Source organism: Musca autumnalis, unplaced genomic scaffold, assembly GCF_047663935.1.
Source record: "Musca autumnalis isolate F117 unplaced genomic scaffold, ASM4766393v1 scaffold_4, whole genome shotgun sequence".
Lineage (NCBI taxonomy): Eukaryota > Metazoa > Arthropoda > Insecta > Diptera > Muscidae > Musca > Musca autumnalis.
This window is the reverse complement of record NW_027411977.1, coordinates 140,280,712-140,301,817: the sequence shown is the minus strand read 5'-3', so window position 1 is coordinate 140,301,817 and position 21,106 is coordinate 140,280,712. Positions and strand designations below refer to the sequence as shown.

The 21,106-nt window shown below is 38.1% G+C and overlaps 2 protein-coding genes across 9 annotated transcripts in view; both read left to right on the top strand.

Moving 5' to 3' along the window:
* The window catches only part of klar (klarsicht), a 648,847-nt gene that overhangs the window by 141,490 nt on the left and 486,251 nt on the right, over nt 1-21,106 (top strand). The window lies entirely within an intron of this gene.
* Nucleotides 1,444-9,510, top strand: LOC141400760 (odorant receptor 67d-like). The gene is made up of 5 exons (XM_073980233.1): nt 1,444-1,742; nt 6,415-6,827; nt 6,904-7,424; nt 8,915-9,104; nt 9,184-9,510. Exons 2-5 carry the CDS (start codon nt 6,570-6,572, stop codon nt 9,391-9,393), a joined length of 1,179 nt encoding a protein of 392 aa, XP_073836334.1. The 5' UTR covers nt 1,444-1,742; nt 6,415-6,569; the 3' UTR covers nt 9,394-9,510.

Here is a 21,106-nt window from a genome sequence, read left to right as displayed (position 1 = left end):
GAGATTGAAAAAGGGATCATTGTCGAGTCAATGGCTTTATCCTCCTCTGTCAGCGATATACTTTCCCAAATGTTCTGCTTCTTTAGAGTTAGGGGGCATTTTCCACAATTAAATTCAGAATTCACGACTGTCGTTAAAATGGTAAATTCAGGAGTGTCGTTCCGGAGTGTCATTTCGTCCCTTAGCTACAGGCCGTTTCTCCGCAACCCCAGAGCTTGTGCTGCTGGAGACTGTAGTGGGGGTTCGTTGTCAGTGTTCAGTGTTGTGATGGTCAGGGATATTGAGGTTGATGTACTTGTAGAACTGAAGACTGAGATTGCCAAGGCATGCACGCCTACATCTGTCGAAGGTTTATTTTAATTTTTTTTTTATAGTGAAAGTTCGTATATCCATGAGATATTGATTAATGGAGGGGCTGAGGTTAACCGCTGCATAGCCTCCTTACCACGCAAAGACTTCACAGCTAAGCCTAATACTCGTTGAGGTATGCAGGTATCAATGAGGCACCGTTTAAATACAGTTAGTACCCCATTACACACCTTGAAGAATACCGATTGTCACTTGGCCGCTTAACACCCCGGTGTTGGGCGATCTCCTTTAGGATAGGGGATCACTATCTGCTATATATGTCGCTCGTCCCAGAGGTGTATTATGAAATAGTTAATTCACCTCATTGGCTCGCGACAATTCGTCCTGCTTTTCAACCGGGCTTGGGAGTGGCTTCATTAACAGGCTTAAAAGTGCTTTCACTGGCGAGACCACTCGACCATAAAAAATTCTTCCCAACTACTCCTTTATATAGACAATCAAAAGGGTTGAATGATATCTATCGTCTCCCAGCAACTCCAACGCTATCCTTCATTTTCAGAAACATTAAGAATGCCGATCGGAACATTTCGCAATTCGTAATTTTCTGTTGATATCTTGACAATTCAATAATTTAAAGCTCATTTACTTGAGACATGTATTTTTACTTGACGAACGACTAAGAAACTTTAAACCTTGTTTAATATTTCACAAAAAAACAGCCTTGATTAGCTCTATACAAGAAATGTAGTATGCAGTTTTTGGTGTAATACGTTGGGAGGTCGAACTCAATAATCAACTTAAAACGTGTTATCTGCAAAATTAATTTGTTGAGTTATGACACTCTTTGAGTAAAGGGCAATAGTATGTAGATAAATATGTATATATACATACATACATACATAGAAGAAAGAAAAAACTGCGAAATTGTAAATTTCTTAGCAGTACCTTGTGTAATTACTTTAATTATAATCTTGTTAAAAAAGGAAAGAAAAAGCCTAACCACGCCTGCCTTAATTAATTTCTACGGAATTACTCTAATTGCGTTACATTGGAATGTGAACTGCTACTTTGTATAGGTTGTATAGGTGGTCGTCCTACGATACTTTAGAGAAAAACATTTATCGTTCGTTGCTCACTGGATAAAAATGACAAGGGCTACTAAACTTTAACTTCTGCCGCCGCAACGTTTTTAAAAGTTTTTTACATTTTTTCGATTCACGTTAAATTTGATGAAACGTTCCATCTTCGCCGTATTGCTGTTATATTCCGTACAAACTATTGGCGTTTTGGCTGTTCCTTTATACTATCACCTCGTTCGTGATGAGACAATTGATATTATACGACTTCTGCTACCAGGAATTGACAAAAATACCCCTTTTGGATTAATCACTTATCAATTTTACCACATTTGCTGTGTTTGCGTGCCTCGTTCGGTAATTTCGCTAATATTATGGCAATGCTATTGATAGTTGTCATGGTACCGTTAATGAAAAATATTCGCAAGTTTAAATTTGATCCACGGAATCCCGAAAAGACCGAGCCTTTGTTGAGTGAAATTCTCCAATGACATAAAAGTTTTATTTTTTATTTTCCAGGATCATATCAAGGAATTTACGTTCTTAGTTGTTAAGTACAATTCCTGTAGAGGAGTATTTTTTTATATTTTAGGAACAGCGCATTATTTGTACATTTCTGGAGAAGGAAGATATATTTCTGGGGAAGAGTCATAAATGAAATGTTGGGCCAATTATGCCCCCAACCTTGTGGGTAAAGGGGGTGTATCCACTTCGATACAATCGAAAATGTATATGTTTGGTCTAAATCTGACAAGGAAACACCAGATCATCCGCATCCACCACACTCAAACTCCGGTGAGATGCAACAGAGGGACTATGTTACTGAATGCTGCGTGAACATAGCCCCCAGTGAGTCGTCGTCGTCATCAGAATACAAGACGGCACCGATGTCCGCCCAACAGCTGCCGCACACGCTGCACTTAACACCAGTCGTTGCGGTTCCAATCCCGCAAATTCACTATTTTTCGACATTTTTTGAATTAGTGTATAATGTCACAGTTCGCCAGATATAACTATCGTGTCACCTGGTCTGACAAATGACGTCACCTGATAACCAGTCGTTACTCTTGGGTCAGACCATATCTCCATTGTTTCTCTATCAGCAGGCCGCCCAACTTCATCACCTCCGAAAGCCGCATTTTTAGCAATAATGGTAATCTAATTGGACGAATTTCTGATGTTCGGGTAGCAGAAAGGACGTTCCGAGACATTATCACTGCTGCAGCCGTTCATGATATACCTGCTGGTCGAATATCCAAAGTGAGACCGAATTTCCCAGCAGAGGCGACGGGATCAGCAAATGAGCGTGATAAGCTCGTCGTGCCACTCCCAGTGATCACTGAGTCAAGGAGCTGACACTGAAAGTTTACATGTTGGTCGGTGAGCATAAGCGGAACAAGTGGTTAGATAATCTGAAGAGTTGCAACATTGGAGCCGGAATAAGTGAATTGTGGGCAACGGTTAAGTTACTCTCGAACCCTGGAAAGAAGGAAGATAGGACCTCAGTCAAGTTTGGCGACGTTACGCTGTCTGATCCAAAGAAGTGCGCACATTATTTTAATCAACAGTTTGTCGAACACCCCGGAGTGACAGGGCGAAGAATACTACGTCGCATTAGATATCTTCCTGCCGAGGAATTTACAATGGATGGGCAAAGTGTTGGGCCCAAGTGTTGGAATTTCCATGATAATGCTAAAAAAGCTGGATGAGCCGAGAGTCGAAAATCTCACCAATGTTTGCAAACTGACGCTAGCTACAAACATCGTTCCCAAGAAAATTAGCATAGTGGTCCCGCTACTGAAGCCAGGCAAGGATGCCAGCAAAGGTGAATCGTACAGACCGATTTCACTTTTGTCACCCGTAGCAAAGACCCTTTAGGTTTTGACCCTCCCCAACGTCAAAAATAGCTATCCAGTTGCCGATCATCAGCATGGGTTCCGTAAGCAGCGCTAAGCAGAGTAGGCCGTGCGATAGAACAGTGATGGTGGCGCTCGACTTATCAAAAAATGTTGATACTGTCAACCACTCCACGCTGTCCTCGGCCTGTTGCTATCCACCCACATCGTTCTCGAAGTCTGGAGAATAGACATCTAGTTTTTTTCTTGATGCTTTAAGCCCCCTTAGCGTCAGAAATAGCTATAACGATCATCAGCATGTGATTAGCGCAGCACGACAATAGCGCTGCACGCCATCTCCTCTCATATCAGGGGAGGACGCAATCAGAGCAAACCGTGTTATAAAACAGTGATGGTGGTGTTCGACATATCTAAACGCTTTGATACTGTCAAGCACTCACCCTGTTCGAGCAGACTACCCTCCGGCCAAGTTTGAAACGTTGGATATTGAGTTATATTTGTGGGCGCCAGTCGTACTTGGAATTCAGTAACAAGAAATCCAAGCCCCGTAGATTGAAACAGGGAGTTCCCCAACGTGGGGTGATATCTAACTATTTAACCTTTACCTCTCCTGTATTCCACCAAAAAATTTCCAAAAGGCATTGAGATCGTAACGTATGTGGATGATTGTACGATCTTGGTGTCGGGTATTTTCTCTGATGTCATTTGTTTAAGGCTGAACTTCTATATGTCTTATCTTACCATCTTTTTTCATACGAGGAATGTGCAAATATCCGCCACTAAATCTATGACCACTCTGTACTGCAGAGGTGATCGCTGAGTTGAATGTCATGGTGGATGGTAACAGAATTCCGACCACAAACTACCCCAAGATTCTAGGGGTCGCATTCGACAGCATGTTCACATCGACCGTGCATGCCACTGGAACAAGTACCTCAAGTCCCAAGGCGGCAACACTTGGGGTTTAGATTAAAAAACCTTGTTTACCACATATAATGTGATAAATAGGTCTGTGGTAAGCTATGCCTGGCGCCGCATAGCTATATTCCGCGAATATAACCTGTCAGAATGCCGCCCTGAGAACTGCAACATTGTACATCCTCATGTCTTCAGTGGACCATCGACATGAGGAGAAAAAGATTCTACCAGTGCAGCAACACAATGGCATGCTCCCGTTGCAGTACTTGCTCGGGTTAACACCCGTGTGGTGGATGGAACCCTTCACCCAGGCATGTCAGGTGTGGTTTCATGATCTAGAAAGAGAGGTCCAACGTTACAAAAGAGAACCCTTAGAGTAAGCAGGCTTAAATAGCATTTACACGGATGCAGTCGCACATGCCATAAACTTTTCAACTGCCCTCCCTTTTAAACTGCCCTCCCAAATCACTCAAATGTTGCGCCCATTAGGAGCGCCTGAGTTCGATAAAAACAGCTTTGCAAAATTCTAGTAACATATTCTGCGGGCCAAGTAAAATAACTGATGAACACGATTGCTTACGTATGTTTTTGTGTATATATTACAACATACATGTAAACAAGTAAAAAAGTATCAGTCGGCTTTGCCGACAGAGATATACCCTCAGCCTGTGCAAATTGAAACACTTTTTCACAAAAAACTTATGTATTTAGGGGGTCGTATGAACCGACAAAAATGTTTATTAGGATTGAAGTTCAAACATTTTGCGGAAAAGGTACTTAAAGGAATGGACCGACATAGACCATGGGGGTGCCATTGGGGGTTTTTACACCCTTCGGGCTGTTTTCTCAAGAAGTATGGACTTGCCCCTGAAACAACTTTTACCATCGTAATTGAGGCAGCGAATGTAAGTTGCTTCAACAAAAATCAAAGTGATTCAATAGCAGGTCTTAAAGTGAACTTATCCTAAATTTTGTGTGGGAGGTACGGGATGGAGTGGACAAATATTGTCCATATTCGAACCTGATCTATATCTGATAGATATTATGAGAATGTGTAAAGTATGGACCAAATCGGTCACTCCCATCAAGAGTTATCGTCCGCACAATTTTTCCGAATATTTTTGAACCTTTGTGGGGTAGGTACCTGAAGGAGTGGACCGATATGGCTTATCTACGAACTTAAAGTAAGTTTGGAAACAATATTACGAAGGCCAAATTTTGGCCGGAATCGGCATTTCGAGAATTATCTTGCGCTTCCACCCATAAACATGGTGTCATATGGTTTGTTTTTCAACTTTCAGGCTATTTTTTCAGGAAGTATGGACTTGCCCCTGAGGAAACTTGTACCTTCGTATAGTGGACATTGAATACAAGATGTTACAACAAAAATCAAGACGATTCGATTGCAGGTCATATACTGAACTTTTCCGAAATTTTGTGTGGGGGGTTCTCGAAGGAGTTTACCTATTGAGTCCATATTCGAATCTAATCTAAGTCTGGTAGAAATTTCATAATGTGCAAAGTATGGACCAAATCGGTTACTCCCTTCAAGAGTTATCGTACGCACAAATTTTCCGACCATTTTCGAACTTTTGTGGGGGAGGTACCGGAAGGAGTGGACCGATATAATCCATCTTTGACTTGAACTAAGTTTGGACAAAATATTACGAAAGCCAAATTTTGGACCGAATCGGCAGATCCGTTCGAGAGTTATCTTGCGCTCTAACCACTACACACGGTGTCATTGGGTTTTTTGTAACTTTCAGGCTATTTTCTCAGGAATTATGGACTTGCCCCTAATGAAAAAACAGCGTCGTATAGAGGGCAGCGAATACAACTTGTGTAAACAAAAATCTTCGAACTTAAATCGAATCTGGACAAAATATTTCGATACCCAAAAATTGAACCGAATCGATTGATCCGTTCGAGAGTTATCGTGCGCACCAGCCTGCCAGACAGACAGACAGAGGAACGGACATTGCTAGATCTACTCAAAATTGTCTGAAACGGATATCGTACAAACATACTTGGGGTATAAAACCATTATTTCGATGAGGCACATTTTTGGTCGTATCAAAGTGTAAATACCCTCTTTAGCCTAAAGGCTGAGGGTATAAAAACATATGTGTAGTGTAATGTAGTCATTACTAATATTTATATACATATATAAAAATATAACAGAAAGAAGAAAATAGCGAAATTGCTAATTTCTCAGCAATACCTTGTACAATTATTTTAATTATAATCTTGTTAAGGAAAGAAAGAAAAAAACCAATCACGCCCCAAACTTAATAATTCCCAATAAATTGCTTATGATATAATTGCGTTACATTGGAATCTACTGGCACAGCTCGTGGTCTTTGGTACCTTTTGAGAAAATCATTCGTCGTTCGCTGTTCACTTGATTAAAATGGCACCACCCAATCTCGGACTTCTGCCGTCGCAACATTTTTCCAAATATTTAAGAATTGTGGAAATATTTGCCATATGTTGTGGAACCAATATTTTTCGTCCGGATTTTAAATTTAATGCACTGACATGGTTCCTAATTGGAGTTATCGCAACATTCTTTATGTTTACCTCGTATACCATGTATGTGGGCGTGGTAATTGAGCATGATTATACAACAATTCTACAGTCTTTATGTGTTACTGGATCCGCCACTCAGGTGAGAAGTTGTGAAATTAGTTTTGATTTCGTTTCCGAATCGATACTAAAACATTAAAAACTCCGTTACGCTGCAGGGTACTGCCAAACTCATAAGTGGTCTTAGCCAAGCGGCTTGTATACGTTCCCTTTTGTCGGAAATTTTGATCATGTACGAAGAATATGAACGCCAAGATGAACGATACTTGTATTATTTGCGATCCACTTTAAGTTTGCTGAAACGAGCCGTCTTCGCCTTATTGCTGATATATTCCGTACAAACTATTGGCGTTTTGGCTGTTCCTTTATACTATCACCTCGTACGTGATGAGAGAATTGATATTATACGACTTCTGGTACCAGGAATTGACAAAAATACCCCTTTTGGATTCTCCACATATCACTTTTACCACACCTGTTGTGTCTGCTTTGCTTCGTTCGGTAATTTCGCCAATGACACGTTAATGGTGTTGCTTGTTGTCCATATTCCGCTAATGAAAAATATTCTCAAGTTAAAATTTGATCACTTGGATGAGGTTTTACAGCAACATCCACGCAATCCCGAAAGGACGGAGCCGTTGTTAAGGGAAATTTTTCAATGGCATAAAAAAGAGATTACGTAAGTTGTTTTTGTTTAAATTCTAGATTCAAAACAAAGAAAATAAGTTCTTCATGTAAGTCGGTAGTCTTTAAGTAAAATTTTACGTAAAGTTTTTCTTAAGTTCTGGACCAAGAAATAGAAATTCCTCGCTACAACACCTAAAGCTAAATGGCACTGTATTTTAGCTGCCATACGTAAAGCATGAGTTTGGTTGTGGATTTTTAGTTGGTCGGAGGTTTAAACATATGGTCTCCCAGATTTAAGCAGCTCGATATTCATAAGGACACCTGACTGTCTCCGGATCAAAGATGAAGAAATCATATACATGAGTATGTACCTGTACCAAAGCCATCAGTTTGATGTTTCACAGAATTTCACAGAATTTTGGGATTTCACTCTGGCTCCTGTACATTTCGAGTTTGTTACACTCCCGCTTTTCCATTTCTCTCTTTTTCCTCAGGAAAAGACGTTTCTCCTCTCTTCTTTTCTTCCGATACCTCTATCGTGCGCTACGTGGTGCTACTTATTTTAAAGTAGCCATATTTCCCTCATTTTTTCTTCGATAGACCTTGGTGGAGGTCTTTGGTATTTAAGTGTGAATTTTGCGGCTGTTTACATTTTGGCATTAAAAGCGCCTAGAATAATTTTAATGTCATGGGCAGGACAACGTCCATGTGTTTCTCTAAGCGCTCGTAGAATATATCTTCGGTCTGTTCGTCCTTGTCTTCATTTGGAACGTATTGTAGCAAGTCTTTCAGTCACCGGGGTGAAGCTGGAGACCAGCCCCCCTGTTCTGTAAATTTTTAACAACTTTACTCATTGTTTATTTTACAACAATTTCATTTGTTTGTTTTGTAGTTGTTACAAAAACAAAAGAAATTTTAACAACTTTTCAATCAATAAAAGTTACAGAATAGGCCTAAAGATGTTTTAGCCTCCGACCAACTACAAATCCGCAACCAAACTCATGCTTTGTGTCATTGCAGCTATAATACAGTCCGTCACCTTTAGGTGTTGTTGTGACGCCTTTCCCAATCCATCGTATTTCCTGTATGGCAGTTATATCGGTCTTGTACAGTACATCTGCCAGCTTAAAATGCACCTTCTTTTTATAGAGTGCGAATAATCCAGGTACATATTCGCAGATCATGGTCCTTAAAACGTTTGCAGTGGTCGTTATCTTTAGAGGGGTTTGTGTTTCTTTTCCTTTTTTCAGCATTGATATTAGCCAAATTTATTTTTTTTTCACACAATTGCTCTGTTCCATGTCTGGCAAGAAAAAAATATTTGACACAATTTTCAAATATAGTAGATTTTTGGTGGTTCTGGAACAGAGCAATTATTATATATTGTATACTCTTCATTAAATAAGCCATCATTATTAGATTTTACCAAATTTGTTCATTAAACAATTATCAAATCAAACATTTAAATATTTGTATTTTATTGCATAATTTGTAATTTTACATTTCAAAAATGTTTAAAACAAATTATTTTTATCACTCAAGTTTTGTTCAACGTGTTACAAAGACTTTCTTCTGGGTTATATTCGTTCAAATATTTGCCTCCACATTGGCCATTATCTGCATTATCGTTTGTCAATTCTTGGGCGTATGGCCAGCGGCTCCCGTTTACATGATGTACTGTTTTGCCATTTTGTATTTGTTTTGTGGCTTTGGTAATTTGGTGCAAAATTCAGTTGAGTAAATCGGAGATAATGTCTTGAAATCGCTTCTAACATCGCAGTTTTTCTTTTTTGCATTTTCCCTTTTTCTAGAATGATGATCTCACTACAATTATTTATGACTGCAACTGGTATGAACTAACCGTGCGGGAACAAAAGATGATACTTATTATGCTGAGGGAGTCGCAATATCCGACCAGTATGTCAGTTGGAGGCATTATGCCGTTGAGTTTGAATACGGCTTTGCAATTGACGAAAACTATTTATACTGCAGCCATGATTTTAAATGAATTTGTTAATTAAATTATTTTACACAACAGCAACAACATTTTTGGCAAATTTTTAGAATTTGTGTAGTTGCACATTGTAGAAAAAATAGAAGTCAATAAAACTAAATTTTGTAGACACCCGTTAGGGGTATATTGAAATGTTTATATTATTCCATTTGAAGAACATCTCCAGTCTCTCAGATATGTAAAACATTTCTAAAATGGTGTTGTATTGCCCTTGACATGCCATTTGGACTTGTGAATAAAGGGAAGGGAATGAATGGGTCATTGAGGTAAAAATAGCAACGATAGCGAAATATGCTGCCCTCAAGTTCTGGGCTGTGTTTGTTGAGCGTCCTTTAAGGTAGGCGTGTTTGAGTTATCCATCCTCGATCATGCACTTCGATGAATCTTTCGAGCGTTTTAAGCAGAAATGATGAAAGGCTTATGGGTCTAAAGTTCATAACATTTTCGTATATTTCAATATTTCCTCACCGAAGATGTCAATCACCCGCCGACAAAGTATGAATAGACCTCTCAGCGTTTAGCACGCTCCCAGCTCTACCAAGCTCCCAGCTCTTAGCAAGCTCCCAGCGCTCAGCCAGCTCAAACTCGTAGCACAGCTCCATGCTCTTAGCCAGTTCCCATTAACCGATCTCTTCCTCGACAGCAACCCGAATAGCTAAGAGACGAGCCACATACCCGACGATTGTCAACGTGCCGACAGCAACCCGAATACCACAGAGCCGAGCCACATACCCGACGATTGTCAACGTGCCGACAGCAACCCGAATACCACAGAGCCGAGCCACATACCGACGATTGTCAACGAGCCGACAGCAACTCGAATACTACAGAGCCGAGCCACACACCCGACGATTGCCGAGCCGACAGCCACCCGGATAACAAAACACAGAACTCCAAACCCAATTTCAACAGAGCCGAGGCAAACATACACGATTACCATCGAGTCGACAGCATCATCTCGACTGTCGTTGAACCGATTATAATAACCCGATCACCATCGAGTCGACAGGAACAACCCTACTTCTATCGATCCAACAGCAACAATACGATTGTCATCGAGCCGGGTTGTATCAACCCTACCACTAACCCGAGCTCATTACAACAATCCGATTGTCATCGATTCATTGCATATAAAACACACATCTCATCCACATTCCTCACACATATTGTTCGTATATCCAACACCAAGACTCGTGTTTTTACTTAAGGTTTCTGGGTCCTCAGGTCGACACTGGCAGCGACTGAGCTTACCTCAGCCCTAGACAAAACCACTCGTTATAAGCGCACGATAACTTACGAACGGATCAGCCGATTCGGTCCAAAATTTGACTTTCGTAATATTTTGTCCAAACTTAGTTTAAGTTCATATCGGTCCACTCCTTCACAAAACTTCAAAACTTACCGCTAAAATGGTGCACACGAAACTCTTGAAAGAAGTAAACGAATTGGTCATAACTTTTCATATGGTAATATTACTTCCAGGCATAGATCGGGTTCGAATATGTATTACATCGGTCCACCCCTTCGGGTACCTCCCACACAAAATTTAAAAGCTTCTCTCGGATAGCTTTAAATTTTTTGCAGCAGGTTCTCTTTGCGATTGTATATTTTTACGGGTCCATGCTTCCTGAGATAACGGCCTAAAAGCTCCAAGAAACCCTGCGGACACCAACTAAAATGGCAAATATGCAAGATAACTATTGCAGGGAGTTTCTGTTTGGTCCAAACTTTGCACATCGTATTATTTCATCTATCATGTATCAGGTTGGAATATGGGTACATCCCACACAACAGTTGGGAAAAGTGCTGATTAACAGCTCGTCTCAAATAGTTTTGATTTTTTTTCCAAAAAGTTCTTTTTGCGACTGCGCAATTTTTTCGGGGGAAATTTTATACTTACTGAGATAATAGCCCAAAATCTCAAAAAAAAAATAATAACCTGCCGGCACCAACTAAACTGGATAGTACGTAAGATAACCCTCAAAGGGGGAGCCCGATTTGGTCCAAAACTATACATCGTATACATCGTTACAGACTCGGATTAATTCCGAATATTCACTACGTCGGGCCACATTTTCGGGTACCTCCCATACAAAGTTTGGAAAAAGTACAATTTAAGAGCTCGCCTCGGATAGTTTTGAAATATTTGGTAACATGTTGTGTATGTTGTGTTGTGTATAGTTACGACGATACAATTTTTTCGGTGGCAAGTTCATACTTCATGAGAAATTGGCCCAAAATTAAAAAAGCCTATAGACGTCAGAAGTATTGAGTTTACTTCTTTTTTAGGTCCGAGGCTGAGGGTATATCTCAGTCAGCACAGCAGACATACTTATTTATTTACATTTTAAATAAAAAGCTTCGTGTATTCTTTATTTAGATAATAAAAATAAATTAGGAAAATGTTATTTACCGAATCCTTATAATTTGTCTCATCTAACATGAAATCGCAAAATGAAAATTTGTTTTTCACCAAATACCATAACTTGTGGCAGTTATTTTGCTGATATGATTTGTAATGGATTTTATATAAGTCACATTGTCTTTGTTTTTTTTTTTCGTTTCTTCTTTGTTTTATTTTTATTGTCCAAGGATATTAAGAAGTCATGTCGTTCACATATAACAATAAATTATTTTGTATTTTTATGTCGCCATGGAATGTTAGATGCCAGCCACAGTGGAATATGGTAAACTATGCAGTGATGGTGGTAGTGCCTGTCTGCCGTTCCATCTATCGGTCTGTGAAGTGGGCGTTAAATTGTAATAAATGTTTGGCTAAATGTAAAAGAGATAAAATTTCACATTTTCTAAGAAAGTAGGTGGCCAAAAGCTATACCCAGCGTAACCATCATTCCAACCTCACAAAGTATGTAGTTTAATGTTCATGGTGCAAGTTAGAGCAAAATTTACTAGCGATTCGGGCAACTCACAGCATCATCTATGGAATGGTAGACTTAGAAAAAAACCAAATAGAAAAAAATTACCATTATCCATCCTACTTTAGCTCTTCATAGATGGTTATGATGATCAACATCGCCTCTTGGCCTAAGTGGCGTTAGTAAACACCACAATCTCTTAAGTTGATTATGTCGAGGGAAGCAGACGACGATGCACAATAATTTGGTTGATTTGTCGCTTAAACATTGAGTTAGTTTAGTCATCGCTCTGTGGAAAGTGGCAAGGAGGTGGGTTAAGGATTAATGTTAATACTCCGACGACTACCGTCTTGAAATTTGCGTGCTCCAGTGCAAGACAGTTGATTAAAAATTTACAAGGCATATTTACTATGTATGACAAGTTAAAATTAATGTTGCTGCCACATGCTGTTGTTGCTCGGATTTTCTTCTATGCTGTTACAAATTTTTTGAACAGTGGATAAATTCCAATACTAAAAATATATTTCCAATTATTTTCTATTTCTATATTGGCCTTTTGTAAATAATCGGATTGAGTTCTTCTGATAAATGAGCAATTTCAACGTGATGCTACCGACGCGTCGGTATCCAAAGCGTAATTTGGTTGGCCAAAATTCCTAAAATGAAAAATGATATTTTATTAAAAATGGAAAATCTTTCCTTAGCTCCGGAAAAGAACATGTTTTGAAACTTTAACTTTAACGGAAACACATGTTCAGACATTTTATAATGTAGTTTTTCTCTCTCTTTAAAGACACTGAGCCAACAATATCCACTGTAAAAATATTTCATTCATGATTTGTTAGGCAGCAATTTTGTGTTGTTTCACCTATTAATGGTGCAACAAGTGAATGTTTTTCTCCTTTGCTTTTTTTGTTGTTTTCTGTTTTGTTTGCCTGACACCCGCTATGCTTGCAACATTTTTTATTGATTTTTATTTAAATTTCTTTTCTCTTTCGCTTCAGTCTTATTTTAAACTGGAGTATTTTTCTTTAATTTAAGCTATGTAACAGAGCATTGAACGTTGTCGTCATTGGGAGAAATGTGGGTTTACAAAAATAAAAGTACATATTCATATAAAGTTATTTTTCAAATACATACACTCGAGAAAAAATAATTTTTATAGAAAAGTACGTATTTTAAAAATTGCAAATTTTCAGGAGATTAAATTTTTTTTTTGTTTGTTTTTATACCCAACGCCACTATGTGGAAAGGGTATTATAAGTTTGTTTTGGTAAAAATTCATGTAACACCGCGAAATATTCGTCGGAGACCTCCAATGTGGTATACCAAGCTTCTTATCTCGACGAGATAAAGCGTTTTGAGATGTGTGTCCGTCCATCCGTCCGTCCGTCTGTCCATTATAAATTGTAATCAAACTCCAGGCCGCAATTATGGACCGATCGTCACGAAATTTTGCATGGAGGTTGGGTTCAGACCAGAATAGATCCCTATTTTTGTTGGAGTTGATCGTGAAATATTTAGCGGGTGAAATGGACCAAAAACATAATTTTTATCCAATTTCGATCAACAACGAAATTTTAAATATGGTAAGAGTATATGACAAAGAACTAGCTTGCAAATTGAGATGCCGATCAGATAATATTTAGAGTGTTAAATGGATCAGAACTTTTGTGTGAAAATTGTCAAAAATTTTAATATGCGGCTTATATCTTTGTTCCTCAAAGACACATTCTTCCCTCGTGAGTTATATTTGGAAGACCATCTCTCAATAGTCACGAAATTTTGCATGAGGTAAGAGTTTATTTTGAAGAAAATGCCTATAATTTTGCATGATGATCTGATATTATTTAGCGGGGTCTATGTCACCCTATTGTATGAAAAATATACAAATTTTATTTTTGGTCCATATTTTAATTCCTGGAGGGCATATACCAGCAAAGTAGCCTACATATGGAATAATAACTACTGACCTTTTCCCTGATGCAAATTGAAATAATGTGTCTGCTAGATAACGGGCCAACTGCCTAATATGTAATGGGTTTTGTGTAGAGAACCACAATTTCCTCCCATGCTACAAATTGTCTCTATTATGACAGAAATAATTTTAGTTCAGTTGTCAAACTGGATTTTTTATACAAATATTGCAGCATGGGGTCGCTTCGCCACCTATTTTATACATCAGGATTTAGGATACAAAGAAAATACTACCAAAGATGTGTCTCATCGAAATATTGGTTTCAGACCCCAAGTATGTTTGGACGAAATTCGTTTCAGACAATTTGGAGTCTATTTAGCCCTGTCCGTTCATCTGTCTCTCTTAATGTCTAGCTGGCTGGTGCGCACAATAACTCTCGAGTGGATCTACCGATTAGAACCAAATTTTATACTTCGTAATATTTTGCCCAAGCTTTGTTTAAGTTCGAATGTAGGCTACGTCGGTCCACATCCCCTCCAAAAAAAGTTCTAAATTGTTTTCGGAAAATTGTGTGAACGATAACTGGCGAATTTGCTCCAAACTTTGCATATATTATTATTCCTTCCAGATATAGATCGGATAAGACTAGATCGGTCCACACCTTAGGGTACCTCCCACACAAAATTCGGAAAAGAGAAATTTAAGAGTCCTCTCGAATCGTTTTGAATTTTTTTCCGCAGATTGTACTTCCGCCGCAAATCCGCAAGATAACTCTCAAGGGGATTTTCTGATTGGTCGAAATTTTACACATCGTATTATTTAATCCGTCCTTCGAGTACCTCCCACACCGTATCGGATCTATTTGATTATTATTATTATTTTTTTTATTGTTTTTTTTTTTTGGAAGAGTTTCTTTTCACGGTCCCTATTCTGGTCCCTTTTCTGGTTCCAAAAACTCCTGCCGGCTCCAACTAAAATACAAAATAAATATATTTTTATTATTCTTTGGAGTGTAATTGAATATGAATAATTTTGGGATTTATAAATTTGTTTGCATGCAAAATTTTTGAATTTCTATTCATTGTTAGTTATTTCTACCGGTATAACATATTTTTTATATCTCAATATATGCCCACAATGAACTATTTTCGAAGCATGTGTGTGGTACTAGTGCACAATTTTTGGACGATAGATCTTCAATAAACTGGTATTCAAAGACAATTTGAAGATGTCCTCCTGCTACATCTTCAAATTGTCTTGTATACATCTTCAAATAGGCAAAATGCCTAGGCATTAATAGGCAAATGTTCATTAATTCTCACTACAGGAAATCATTTTTGAGAAAAAATTTTCAAAAAGTCATAACCCTAATATCTATACTCTAGTGAAATTCTGTAACTCGTTTTTGGTTATCGACAAAAATCGGTAAAAGTAAAATACTTATAATTTCGGCAATTAAGTCATAAAATTCCACCACTGATACCGTTGAATAGCCGATACAGTTCTTGTTTCATACGACGGTAAGAAATCGATTTTCCTGGCCCAATTTTTTGTCGTCACCGATTGTTAATATCTACAACTTTTTCAGAGGTAATTCGAAACATTTTAGTTGTAATTCGTAACATTTCATTTGTATTTCGAATTATTCCATTTGTAATTAAAAATATTCCATTTGTAATTCGAATTATTCTATTTGGGATTAGAATTATTCCATTTGTAATTCGAATTATTCCATTTGAAATCCTTGGGAAGTTCCTACAGATTTCGGAATAATGTCGTATGAAAATCGGCGGTACCTTCCAAATCGTCGTAAAGATGAGTCGTCGTTTTAGTCTATCAGCACTAGCTTGAATTATTAGATGTTGCATTTATATGTAAAATATTTAAAAATTGTATATGCGAATTTTATAACCAACCATTTTATTTTTCGACAACAAACTAAAATGTTGCTTGTTAGATATATACAAAAGGTGGTTATTGTGCGAAAGGTAATCTGTTTTCGACGTATCGATCCGAATTCGTACCAAAATCGGAAGAAAAACATTGGTATATTCGAAGGGAAATTTCTCTCCGAAATCGGAACGAAATCGGAACGAATTCCCCTACGAAAAATCGTATAGAATTCGGAACGATTTTGCTTCCGAAATTGTTTAGATGTGTCGGAATCCGACATTTGGTTTGCTTATGTAATGTTTTTTTCGATCGAATTCGTACCGAAATCGGAAGAATAACATTACCATATTTGAAGGGAAATTTACTTCCTAGATTCTCTCCGAAATCGGAACGAACTCTAAACAAATTCCTCTACGAAAAATCGTATAGAAATCTAAACAAAATCTGAACGATTTTGCTTCCGAAATTGTTCCGATGTGTCGGACATCCGACATTTGGTTTGCTGGGTCTTAGGTCATAACAGCTCAACTCGAAAGAGAATTAACTCAACTATCACTACAAAATGACTTTCGACTTAATAAGGCAAAACAAAAAATGATTTCAGCATGAGCCAGGCTAGGATTCGAACCTGGATATCCGACAACCAGATGACATGTCACAGCTTCCGAAGACAAATACTGATGGTCAAATCTTCTGATAAAGGTGGAAAAAAGCTGTCATAGTATTTGTAATAATGCCACCCGTGAAACGTAGCATGGTTGAATGTGTTGCACTTCGATGGATTCCTAATTTTTCTATGTACCTCTTATGTTATAACAGCTCAACTCGAAAGAGAATTAATTCAAATATAACTATAAAATGATCGTCGCCTTGATAAGGCAAAATAAAAAATCAAAATTTTAACTTTGACCTTGAATTCCTCTGCAACTACTAGACACAATTTGGTCGTTTAGTTGCATCCTTAAGATGTCGAACAAAAAATATATGAAAATATCTCTATCCGTTCAAAAGTTACAGAGTTTTGACCAGGAAAAAACGATTCTGAACTACTGTGCGACATCGATGTTCTTCGTTAACGCTGATTGGCCCATAGATCTTACGAAGAATTTTCCTCTCAAACACACCAAACACTGCTTTATCTGCTTACACACGCACCCAAGAGTCGAAACCATACATTAGCAAGGGTAATCTCAGATGTGGCTTTGTTTTTAAAATGCCTACTTAAGCCAAAGTAACAACTGTTGGCCAATACTACTCTTCTTATTTCACAACTGATGATGTTTAATATGTTTATGGCGGTGCCGAGGTAGGTTTGTGGGTAACTACCTCAAAATTGTAGTTACCAATTTCCACAGTTTCTCCGAGTTCTGTGGACGAATAACGCATCGACATCACTGATCCGGTCTTGTTGCCGTTTGCTGCCAGGCCCGCTTTAGCAGATTCTCCTTCGACCTTCTTATATTTATAAATTAATTATTATAAATTATAATGCAAATAATTTGTATTTTGTATTTGTATGTTTTATTGATACTTTTCAATATGACATCGAATTTCTATCATTGGAACGATACAATTCAATATAATAACTAGACAGCGGAATCCTATGCAAATGCATATATGGTTAGGATGGTCGTAGAGAAAATCTGATTAGACAGAAACTCGTTTTATTACAAAATAAAACGAATTAGGCCCAGAAATTTTTGCATATTTTGCATATTCTGCATATCGTGCATATTTTGACATATTTTTACATATCTGCATAAAATGAGCATATGCAAAACCATATGCAAAAATATATTCAAGGATTTGTGGTCCAAATATCCCACCGAAATGGCTGAAATGTGGTATTAAGTCTTCGTTAGGGGTATGAAACTTTACACCTGAAATTTGTCCGCATGGGTCCACGTCTTCATATAGCCACCATAGAACGGTACGTCCCGATTTTCGGTATTTTGAAAGTTATAGCCTCAACATCCCACCGAAATTACTTAAAATTGGTATTTAGTCTTCGTTGGGGGTATAAAACACTCCACCTGAAATTAGTCGGCATAGGTCCACGTCTTCATATAGCTCCCATAGAATGGGACCTCCCGATTTTCGGTATTTTTAAGGTTGAGGCCTCAATATCCCACCGAAATGACAGAAATTTGGGATTTTGTCTTCGTTGTGGGTATAAAACTTTGCACCTGAAATTTGTCGGTATAGGTCCACGTCTTCATATGGCCCCCATAGAACGGTACCTCCGGATTTTTGGTATTTTGAAGGTTGTGCCCTCAGTATCCCTCCGAAATGGCTGAAATTTGGTATTAAGTCTTCGTTGGGGGTATAAAACTTTCCACCTGAAATTTATCGGTATAGGTCCACGTCTTCATATAGACCCTATAGAATGGTACCTCCCGATTTTCGGTATTTTGAAGGTTGTGGCCTCAATATTCCACCGAAATGACTGAAATTTGGCATTTTGTCTTCGTTGTGGGTATAAAACTTTGCACCTTAAATTTGTCGGTATAGGTCCACGTCTTCATATGGCCCCCATAGAACGGTACCTCCGGATTTTTGGTATTTTGAAGGTTGTGCCCTCAGTATCCCTCCGAAATGGCTGAAATTTGGTATTAAGTCTTCGTTGGGGGTATAAAACTTTGCACCTGAAATTTATCGGTATAGGTCCACGTCTTGATATAGCCCCCATAGAACGCAACCTCCGGATTTCTGGTATTTTGAAGGTTGTGCCCTCAATATCAATCCGAAATGGCTGAAATTTGGTATTAAGTCTTCCTTGGAGGTAAAAAACTTTCCACCTAAAATTTGTCGGTTTAGATCCAGGCCTTCATATAGCCCCCATAGAACGATACCTCCCGATTTTCGGTATTTTGAAGGCTGTGGTTATAAATTTCTCTATTTTATTGACTTGTCTGAAGAGAATTGTAAACAGAACAATTTTACACACAAACATTTTTGTACCTATTATTAAAATATTTGTTGCATAAGAAAATATGTAAAATGCATAAATTTTGCATATGCAAAAATTTATGCATTTTGCATAATTTTGCATATGTCATATGTTTCGATTGCAATGTAATCAGAAGCCAAAAATATGCCCAGTCCCAAAATTTGACATGAATCGGACCACAAATAGGGGTTGCATAAAATTCCGCTGTCTAATAATAACGTAGTTACAACAGTTTGCAATTTAAAAAAAAAAATATGCAATATCCGATGTCTAGGTATCAGTTACTTCCTTTACTGATCGGCCCTTTATGTCAATGTCGTCGGCATAGCAGGTAACATGTGGCTATTAGTTTACATTGTGCCATTCGTTTTGACGTTTGTATCTCGTACAATCTTTTCCAGCAGAATGTTAAAGAGATCACATGAAAGGCTGCTTCATTGTCTGAAATCGTTTTTGGCAGTGAACTGTTCGGAGAAGTTCTTTCTTATTATAACTGAAGACCGGGTATCAGTATCAGCTGTCGAAGGCTGTATTATAATTGACAAAAATGTGGTAGGTGTCCATCTGTATCTCTTGGGTCTATTCCAGGATTTGCCGCAGGGTAAATATCTGGTCAATGGTCGATTTGTTAGGCCTGATGCCGCATTAGTAGGCCCACTAATTCTTTGACACAATATCCCTGATGCTAGTAATAGGGAGCAGTCATAGCACTCAATTTTATATATTTTCTTTTGAACGGGACGCAGGACGCTCATTTATCGGGTACGCGTTTTATCAGTCAGATGGTGCTTACTACACCTTATCAGCGTGTCGAATTCGGGTTTGAACAGCTCGGCCTTATGTGGATCTGTGGTATGTTCGTCGTCTTCACCAGTATTGAATATCAACGGCTTGGAAAAATGCAGTAACCACCTGTAACCAGGATACCTTTCTCGTGTCTATAGGAGGATGTGCCTGTACCAAAGCCATCAGTTTAATGTTTCACTCTTTGGTATAACTTTCGGACTTCATTCTGGTTCCTGTACATCTCGATTTTTTCACACTCCCGCTTTTCCATTTCTCTCTTTTTCCTGCGGAAAAACGTTTCTCCTCTCTCCTTTACTCCCGATACCTATGTACTTGTGCGCTACGCCTTTTAGAGTAGCCCTATATGCCGTATTCATCTCTTCAGTAGCAGCACGACACTCCTGTCGTACCATGGGTTACTTGGTGGAGGTCTTTGGTATACAAGTATGAATTTTGCGGCTGTTTGCATGGAGTGCAAACAATATGTAGATATGTTATCGGAACGGAAAGTGCTTTCAGTTAGATGTTGGATCCGTTGAGTTGAATATGCTGAGGCTGGTATCGCTCGACTCCTGATAAAAATGTTTTCTGTCCTAAATGCCGGTTCCAAAACCTGCAAGAATGTACACATTTTTACTACTGAAAATGAGTAGAATCTTGCAGTACTAGAACAGAGCATAACTGTAATTTTCTGAATTTTTTAGTTGGCTTGCATGGACTCCTATAACTTCTGGTAAAATAGTAATGTTTTGTGTGTTTTTACAATTGCTGACAATGTTTGATTGGAAATGTTCGGTACAAGTCTAATCTGCACTCGTACACTGTAGGATTCGAGTTATTCTTTTTTTGGAGTTATTTATTTCAATTAATTAATGGTATACAAATAACAATAATAGGTTTTTTTTAGATAGATCTTCTTATCAGCATCAGTCCTCGCGGTAAAAATGTGTCCAATTGATAACTTATAAAGGCAAAAGAAACACGAAACTTTTTTAATGGGACTGAAGTTAATGTGTGATATATGGATATGTACTTTGAAGAATAAGAAATACTGTAAATCTTTGAAATAGAATCGAAAATGCCAAATAAAGTCTGGGATACACCAAAACGTAACCCTACATGTGTAATATCCACTTGAAAGATTTTTTAGTTATTGCGTAAATTCTGTTGGAGAATTTGGTTAAAAACTTCAAAATACCAGGCGGAACTTTTGTTTGGGTCTATACTGAACGTATTATGATATGCTTCATTTTACTCCAAATTTCAAACTTATATCTATAATATTGTAAACGCTCTC

Bases quoted from the DNA above. Each gene is read 5' to 3' on its own strand.
- LOC141400760 (XM_073980233.1), top strand. From the start codon at position 6,570: ATGGCACCACCCAATCTCGGACTTCTGCCGTCGCAACATTTTTCCAAA. The intron at 6,828-6,903 runs GTGAGAAGTTGT...GTTACGCTGCAG, and splicing joins TTACTGGATCCGCCACTCAG to GGTACTGCCAAACTCATAAG. The intron at 9,105-9,183 runs GTTGAGTAAATC...CCCTTTTTCTAG, and splicing joins GTAATTTGGTGCAAAATTCA to AATGATGATCTCACTACAAT.